At 33.7% G+C, this 9,603-nt stretch overlaps 2 protein-coding genes across 2 annotated transcripts; both read right to left on the reverse strand.

The window, feature by feature from the left end:
- Positions 1-1,302: 1,302 nt before the first annotated feature.
- LOC107288424 (olfactory receptor 13G1-like) lies at positions 1,303-2,244 on the reverse strand. The gene has a single exon (XM_015817044.1). It carries the CDS (start codon positions 2,242-2,244, stop codon positions 1,303-1,305), a length of 942 nt encoding a protein of 313 aa, XP_015672530.1.
- Positions 2,245-6,137: 3,893 nt separating this feature from the next.
- On the reverse strand, positions 6,138-7,079 carry LOC107288425 (olfactory receptor 13G1-like). The gene has a single exon (XM_015817045.1). The coding sequence runs from the start codon at positions 7,077-7,079 to the stop codon at positions 6,138-6,140; it is 942 nt and encodes a 313-aa protein (XP_015672531.1).
- Positions 7,080-9,603: the final 2,524 nt, after the last annotated feature.

A 9,603-nucleotide genomic window follows, 5' to 3' on the forward strand; every position in this document is an offset into this window, starting at 1 on the left:
AACACAGTATGACCTTCATTGCATGAGAAAACTGTCTCTTCATATTTTCAGGAAAAGACAGACAGCTGGCTCCCAAGTTTTTAATCAAGCAAGAAGCTTCTAGGTACCTATCTGATATTTCACACAAAGTGAGCAACTAGTCAAAAACCCTAACCTTGAGACTAATTACAACCCCTCAAGGCAATTCATCCTGCCATAAGCTATATCTTTAATTTCTGAGAAACTGGAAATATTTCAAACTAGAATTTTCTTGAAGTTTGCTACAGACATGTACACATACACACAGAAAATAAGTCAGTGGTAACATTATATGGCAAACATCTGTCCACCTTTGGGGCTGAGAAACACAAATTATTAGTGATATTGAACAAATAATTTAAATATATAAAAAACATGAAATGGTTTACAATTCATAAGTTCATATCATATAGTACCCACTATCCCATACAACAACTATTTATAAGTAAATCACTTATTTTTAAATGTTGCACTGCACTGTTTCTCAATATGAAACATAAATTACTTCCTTTTAGCTCTAAGGCTGCAATATGAAAATTTAGTTACCCTCGTATCCAAATGAAAAAAAAATAGCTGTATGTGTTTAACAAGCTATAGCCTAAATAAAAATAAGTGTTTATATAATCTTATAAAAACACTAATTATACATACTGCATATACAGAAATAATTAAAAACAATAATTAAGAACTAAATGAGACATTGTAAAATTATAACTTAAATTCAATCAATTGCAAGAAAAGTAGTATTTCTCTTTGTCATACATGTCTACCAAATAACAAGCATAGTAGAATATTGACTGCCATTGTATATTTCATCCATTTCTACTATAGCAACATTTCATTTTGTAAATTATATCTAATGAATAGGAATACACTATTAATCAAGAGAAATTATTCAAGTTCTCTTCAAACATTGCTCCACTCTAAATCACTTCTGTTTCAGCTGGATTTTAAAAATTCTCAAGGATCCAAAGTGTATGAATGCATATTAATGTAGTCTAAGTTGTTCTTGTAAACAAAAGCCTAATTATTGCTCTGGGGCTGATTTAATATCCTGTAATAAAAAGCATTTACAGAAACAATTTACATCTTTCCTAAATATAAACACAAACATACAAATAAAATATTCACTATTTTATTATTATGCAATGTAGATTTGTTTTGTTTAATTTCTCCAACCTGGGATAATCATATTTGGAGAGGTGAGAAAGACAGGCAGAATATAAATTCCTTTCAGGTTTAGCCTATTTTTTGCCACTCACATGAACACTTGAAAATAATTCATTAAAACAGATCTTGCTGGAAGAATTTTCTGGCAAATAATTTTCTGAGAGCTTGCTTAACATCAGAGTTTCGCAGAGAGTATATAAGAGGATTGAGGACTGGAGTGACCACAGAATAAATAATACCAATCACCTTGTCTTCCTCTAAAGAGTACATTGAAGCAGGACGGAGGAATGTATAGATAATGGTGGAATAGTAAAAGCTGACAACCAAGAGATGGGAAGAGCATGTGGAGAAGGCCTTCTTCTTTCCTTCTGTGGAACGGATTCTGAAGATGCTCCTCAGTATAAACCAATAAGATAAGAAGGTCAGGGTACAGCTGCCTATGGCAATGACAATGGAAGCTGCAAAAACCATGATTTCATTCAGGCTTGTGTCTGAACAAGAGATCTTGAACATTGGTGGCAGCTCACAAAAGAAGTGATTGATGATGTTGGAATCACAGAAGAAAAGCTGTAGTACAAGTCCTGTATGAACTGAGGAATTTATTATACCTATCAGCCAAAGTCCAACCATTGTCCCAAAGCAAACCTCTTTCCTCATGATTACTGTATATTGCAGAGGTTGGCAGATAGCAGCATAGCGATCAAAAGCCATAAATGCAAGAAGCAGGAGCTCTGTTCCTAAAGTCAAAGTGAAGAGAAATACCTGTGCAATACAGCCAGAAAACACAATAGTCTTTCTCTGGGTTATAAGAATTTGCAATAATTTGGGAACTATTATAGAAATTGAACATACATTTATAATAGACAAATTGATTAACAAAAAGTACATGGGTGTGTGAAGTTTCTTGCAGACACTCATGGCTAGGATGATTAGGAAATTTCCTACCATAGCCAATCCATAAATGATGAAGAAAGTCCAAAAGATGAGCATTTCATTTTCAAGGGAACTCGAAAAACCTATCAAGATGAATTCTTTAACAGTGGAAGTGTTCTTCATTTTTAAGATTGATTTGCAGAGAAATGAAACAGCACATCACTTTCTTGGCATTTTGCAATCCTGTTTCTTGGCATTTTGCAATCCATTAATAGATATCTCCATTAAGAAAACATTTGAAAAGTCCTAGATTTCCCACAGTTGATGATTAAACCTCTGGGATGGAGAAAAATTTGGGCTAAATATTGTAGTTAATATTTTAATGATAATAATATAAAATCATTTTAATGCTTAGTCTTGAGTAGAGCTGCTGGATGATTTAGGGTCACCCAAACTGGAACTAAACAAATAAATAAATTATATTATTTTTTCCCAAATACTCTTCTACAACAACAGTGATCACCCCCCCATTTTTGGAAATGAAGTCCAATCTTTTCCATCATGGCTTTTATATGGCCAACTTGATGGTTGTAGCAAAATAATGATGTTGAATCATATTTCCCCTTGAATAGGAATCAATTAACTAAAGACTGTAATAAATCATCTAAGAGATACCTAAGTGGTTTAGGTAGAAGCCAGTCACAACAACAGCTGCAAAACAAGGACAAGGGCTTCTGTCTCTCCTTGCTTATCAGCCTTAAACAGGAATAAGCAAGTCAGACATGCCAACTGATCTTCTTGGCACATCACATCTAATATATTAATGTGTGCCATAGCATAAAGGACTTCCTATGTATTTAGGAACTTTAAGGCTGAATGGTCCTATGATAAACGATTCTAGTCATGGTTTGGGGAAAGGGGAGGGAGGTTATTCTTCCTCTTGCTTGACTCTTTGTGATTGGGGCATTACCTTGCTTCATGGTTACTCACCAGCATATTTGACCTGGAATTATCAAGTGTATTCAAGGATTTTGCCACTGCTCCTTGACATTTTCAGGTATGCTACCCACAATGAAGTCTATCTGCCCACAAACAGATGGACTTTACTGAATGAGCTAGAAAACACTTGGACATCTTTGATATAGACTGAGAATTTCACAGTGGTTGTGAAATTCTAGCCTGTTTGGACAGTGCTTAGAAGGAGTTTTTTCAGACTTTTCATGTGGTGTGAATTTTGGGACAGAAGACTAATAGAGGCTCCAAACTAGAGAAATATAAAGCAAAATGATCACTATTCCAACTTTTATGATATTTACTGTATCTCTTCCTTGCATTTTCAGGTTATACATAAAATACATGTTTCTTTGATGATGTACAATTGGATTTACCCACTGTATATCATGTAAAGGAAATCAGTGTAAACTGATAAATAGTGTGGCATATAAGAAAAAAAAAGAGTAATCTTTATAATGGACCAAATATTTTAGAAAAATCAAAATAATTGCAAAACAATGAAAACAATATTCAATCATTTGAAAATATACATGTATGTATTTGTATTTGTGTGTGTATATACATACAGTATATACATACAGATGCTAACATTGGTCTCATCAGCCATCTACGGACACGCCGCTGATGGCCCATAATCCATAAGATGTCAAGGTCTTCATCGAAATCGATGGGCAAACAACAACAGATGCAGACACATATAAATACATACAGAATTAAAATACTAATAAAATTATGTTTAAAAATCAGCTATTGTTTAAAAAAATGGCACAACAAACAGACTGGATTACTATCTCTGGAAACTATTTTCCAAAACTTAATATTTGATGGGCAGTTTTGCCAAGCTTCAGAACCTGTTTGAACATCTGCTTAAGTATCAAAGACCAAATGTATTGATACAGTGCATTATAGCTCACAGCTTTTAAAAACTAAGACATTCACAATGAGTTACTTTCACAACATTGTACCATAATTTATTGAGAAGGAAACTACAAATTATGTGAAATTTTTAGCTTATACAGAACATCAAAATAATAGCCTTGTATCTTGATGTGAAACTAATACTATATTATAGCATGAAATAACATGCATGGAAAGAGAGAGGAAATTTTATGGGTGTATACGTATATGCACACAACACACATATACTGTAAGGATGCACAAACACCCTGATATGTATGTGTGTGTGTGTGTGTGTGTGTGGGTGGGTGGGTGGGTGGGTGGGTGGGTGTTACTGTTATTTATCTGATAGCTTTATATTACCTTACACTGATCAATGACTGTAATGAAGATTCTGATTTTATTTTATTATTTATAAAAGTAAACGGTACATTATATTTTCATATCAAGACTTGCTTTAACCTAATGAAGATGATGGAGAAATCCAACTTTCCTTGTATTAAAAGTCCTGGACTAAGATCAAGCTTCTTCTCAGCAACTTCTAATAAGATTTTCCAACTTCAGCAGTGTTTTGTTCTGTTTTTTCTTCTAGTCAGTCCCTTCCTGATTTTGCTTTCTCCTACTAAGTCCACAATTGCTGAATCTTCCTTTCTCCAGGAAAGGAAATATTCCTTTCTCCACTCTCCAATTTTATCTACTTTCCTCCAATGGCTCCACAATCATTGTTCCTTGATACAAAATGAATTAATGCATGTAACACAACACATACAATCATCTTCATTGGGAAAAAAAGACATCTGACCCTTATATATTTCCACCAGGCCTGCTTATAAGTTCTTAATTATACACGATTTTTTTCGGAAACTATGTGAAACTTTATATTAAGTGGGTTAAACTTTACATTAAATGGATTAATAAACAATAATTATTTATTAATGATAATACTTTGTGAGCAAGGTATTATAGCAACTCTTAGCAATTTTTATTTTTGAATTCTATTATGGACATAAATGCATGGACACATAGACATTCTTCACTACATTGTCTAGTCAACATTGATCTTTATGCACTGTCTCCTTATCAATATGTAATTTATATTACTTATTTGTAGGTTTAGAACCTAAATAGTAAACTGTATCAGGTTACTGAAGTTATTAAGTCTTATTTTGTCTAATGTCTATTTCAGTTATATTCATTTATTAACCTTTATAGACCTATATGAATAAATGCATTTATGAATGCACGTTGTAATAGTTTCTAGCCAAGCAATAAGAGGGAAAAAAAACCTACCAATTATACATGCCATGTATACACATAATTGTAAAGAAAATTAGATTCAAAATATTCCTTAAAGTTTACCAAGAGCAAAGAGTGTCCTCTCTTTCTTACATATGCATACATAAAATATTGCATGTCACCATGTACTTACTCTATGTTCAGTATAGCAACATTTCAAGCAAGGAGATTCAACATATTAACAGTAATGGACAGCAATACTTCATACTCTCTTTAGTTATTATTAACTCTGTATGGAAAGGGGAGGAAAAGTATGTTCCATCACATACGTTGTAGTCTACTGATACAAAAAATAAAAGACAGATGACAATGGCCTGAATGTTAATGCAGTTGAAATTGAAAATTTGTTTCGCTTTTTGAAACTACATTTTCTAAAATGGGATAGCAATAGCAATAGCACTTAAGCTTATATATTGCTTCACAGAGCTTTACAGCCCTCTCTAAATTGTTTACAGAGTCAGCATATTGCCCCTAACAACCTGGGTGCTCATTTTACCGACCTCAGAAGGATGGAAGGCTGAGTCACTCTTGAGCCACTCAGAATCGAACTCCTGGAGTGAGTGAGCAATGAGTTAACCTGCAATACTGCATTCTGACCACTGTGCCACCATAAATCTCCCTTTATTCCTGTCACATCTTGGATTTATTTAAGCATGTAAAATGGATGAGTCTGCTTCCTTTAATATATAATTGCAATTTAATGTAGACTTTTTTATGTTGTACTTCACAATAATATTAATAAGTAATATAAATAAAGAGAAAACAAAACAAAAACCTTCACCTTCCTCAGAATATATATGGTGAGTATGCATGTTACCAAATTATCTGCACATTTTTTGCCACTCACATGAAGACTTGAAAATAATTCATTAAAACAGATCTTGCTGGAAGAATTTTCTGGCAAATAATTTTCTGAGAGCTTGCTTAACATCAGAGTTTCGCAGAGAGTATATAAGAGGATTGAGGACTGGAGTGACCACAGAATAAATAATAGCAATCACCTTGTCTTCCTCTAAAGAGTACATTGAAGCAGGACGGAGGAATGTATAGATAATGGTGGAATAGTAAAAGCTGACAACCAAGAGATGAGAAGAGCATGTGGAGAAGGCCTTCTTCTTTCCTTCTGTGGAACGGATTCTGAAGATGCTCCTCAGTATAAACCAATAAGATAAGAAGGTCAGGGTACAGCTGCCTAGGGCAATGACAACAGAAGCTGCAAAAACCATGATTTCATTCAGGCTTGTGTCTGAACAAGAGATCTTGAACATTGGTGGTAGATAACAGAAGAAATGATTGATGATGTTTGAATCACAGAAGGAAAGCTGTAGTACAAGTCCTGTCTGAACTGAGGCATTTATTATACCTATCAGCCAAAGTCCAACCATTGTCCCAAAGCAAACCTCTTTCCTCATAATTACTGTATATTGCAGAGGTTGGCAGATAGCAACATAGCGATCAAAAGCCATAAATGCAAGAAGCAGGAGCTCTGTTCCTAAAGTCAAAGTGAAGAGAAATACCTGTGCAATACAGCCAGGAAACACAATAGTCTTTCTCTGGGTTATAAGAATTTGCAATAATTTGGGAACTATTATAGAAATTGAACATACATTTATAATAGACAAATTGATTAACAAAAAGTACATGGGTGTGTGAAGTTTCTTGCAGACACTGATGGCTAGGATGATTAGGAAGTTTCCTACCATAGCCAATCCATAAATGATGAAGAACGTCCAAAAGATGAGCATTTCATTTTCAAGGGAACTCGAAAAACCTATCAAGATGAATTTTGTAACAGTGGAAGAGTTCTTCATGTTCAAGTCTGTGATGCAAGGGAATAAAACAGCACATCATTTTTTGCAGAGATTCTCTTTCTTGGCATGCAGACTGTTTTTCATTCTATTAATAAACATTTCTATCATATATATTCAAAATACATGATGATAATGAAAGAAATCCATACAGAGACAAAACCTTTTCAAGGCATTGAAGTCTTACAAAATAGTTGACAAGGTTTTTTTTTGTTTGTTTGAAAACCAGGTTTCCAAATGTTCCTTATCAGTCAAGGTAGTTAAATTGCTGAAAAGGTGAGAAAGTTGTAGGAAACAAGCAGTAGTGTTGAAATAATGTCTACACTTGGTTAGCCTTAAATAGGATTTTAGAAGGCTTGCAGATATTCAAATTAGAGCATTATTGACACATAAATAGAATCTTATAAAAATTTAAAACTGTAATGCTCAATGGAGGGCTATTCAACCGGTTAGCATATAAGCTACAACAAGTTTTTATTTCCTCTGAATATGCAGTCCCCATATCAGACTACTTTTATACTGTCTTACAGTTCCCTAGCGATGTTCTTCAGAGATTGGATATTTCAATGAGAGAAAATAACTTTTAGAAGCCTGTATTGCATGCAGTTGCATATCCACAGAAACTTGCTTTAAAGTTTCTCTCATATTGATTACAAGGGTAATAGCTATATCAATATTTATTTTGATTGACTGATTGATTAAAGTTCTGTATATGCTGCCTGTTCTCACTATCTCAGGTGAAATGCCATTAATTGGTAATCGACCAATTAGTTTATCTGCCACTGGTAATTGGCCTGTTTCAACCATAGTCAAAAGTCTTTGTGAAATGTATAAAATAGGTATCAGGTATTTGTAAGTGGGCTAAGGAGTGATAAAGAGCTAGCTATTATGCATGTGTGAAACTCTGATTCTGTCTGAATTATACAATAAATTGTTTCAATTCAACTCTAATTGCTGTAGAAGATGTCCTTAGATCTACACTCAAAATACATCTCAGGTGCTGGGACTGTGTTGTTCTAATAGTGTAATAGAATGTAGACCCCAAAATTCTGCTCCATACAAGAGCATAGGGAATTATTTAATGTCTTAACCAGATCATCACATATAATATTAACTGTTATTAATGTGTGTAGGAAGATTGAATTAGATATTATGAAGAAAGCCACTGAACTGAAAATTAGGAGTCCAGAAGTTCTATTCTTACTTTAGGCACAAAGCTAGTTCATTATTTACATGACAACAGAAAATCTTATTAACATTTTTAAATTTTTCATGCAGTCATCCTGTGAATGTATTATTTGAATTTTAAGCCATTTGACTTTCTCAGAATTTAGTAGATATGAAATTAATCTTCCTCTTTTTATTTAGTAGATAATATTTAGAAATATAATAAAAATAATTCTACAAAATAATATGAGATTTATGAGAGAATATAGTGCAGGATCATTATTTCATTATTTCAAGAACCTGACTAATGTGTTAGAATCAAAGTGTTTTAGTAGGTAAAGGTCTGGGAGAAAATGAAGTTAATAAGAGCATTAATGTGAAATTCAGTCAAGATTACATCTAATGTTGAAGATTTTTACCTTCATCTTTATTTATTTCTTGTTTCTGCTGGACTTTTTATGTTGGATGGAATTTAAAAAACATGATTTGACTATCTCCTGCAAAACATTAGAGCAAAACCTTTCACCAGTCGGATGGGGAGGGATGAGTCTGGTAGGTACTCTTATCTTCAGAGTAACCCAGATTCCAGTTTAGATTTTTTTTTCTTTCTATAAACTGATGCTACATCTAGGAGAAGCACATTAGAGACTTCCAAGAGAATCCATAAAGCTTCAAATTATGAGGCAATATTTGTCCAAAACCAGAACAGAGAAAGAATAATGTTTCCAGATTCTGTGTTCCCTTAAGCTTGCCCCCTGTGTCCCTATACTTTCTCCTTACATTGGTTTCACTAGGTAGCCTAATGCCATCCTTCTAACTAGTAGTTTGGCATTTCTCCCCAGTCAAGATAAGTTGCTTGAAAGAACCTTTATCTTTGTCCATCCTCTCTACTTAGAATGGACCATGTAGCCCTAAACAGGACCATTTTGAAACACTTTGTGAATGCAATAAGAACAGAGAAGTATTCATGTTTAACTGGTCTTACTGCTAGGAGGTTTGACTTAATAGTGGTTCTAACTCATGATCAGATAGATTCATCCCTTGTCTTCTTCCAACAACATTCTAAAAATTTCTTCACTCTTTTTAGCACTCTCCACATTTCTATGAACCACAGGAGATTTGATTTGATTTTGATTTTGATTTTATTAGATTTATACCCCACCCTTCTCCTGGCGGACCCAGGGCGGCTTACAGCAAGCTAAAAACAGATAAAAACCCTACAAACACCATTTTAAAATATAATTAAAAGAAATATTAATTTTGCCGTTTCATTTAAAATTTTGTTAACACCCAATATAAAATCAAATTAAAATCCAATCTAAAATACCCCTCAGGCCAGCCCCGCTAGCTGGAATAGCCA

This window comes from Protobothrops mucrosquamatus, unplaced genomic scaffold (assembly GCF_001527695.2).
Source record: "Protobothrops mucrosquamatus isolate PMUCROS unplaced genomic scaffold, P.Mucros_1.0 scaffold550, whole genome shotgun sequence".
NCBI classification, from domain to species: Eukaryota; Metazoa; Chordata; class Lepidosauria; order Squamata; family Viperidae; genus Protobothrops; species Protobothrops mucrosquamatus.

What these genes read in the sequence shown, in the direction of transcription:
- LOC107288424 (XM_015817044.1), bottom strand. Translation starts at nt 2,244, where the DNA reads ATGAAGAACACTTCCACTGTTAAAGAATTCATCTTGATAGGTTTTTCG.
- LOC107288425 (XM_015817045.1), bottom strand. Translation starts at nt 7,079, where the DNA reads ATGAAGAACTCTTCCACTGTTACAAAATTCATCTTGATAGGTTTTTCG.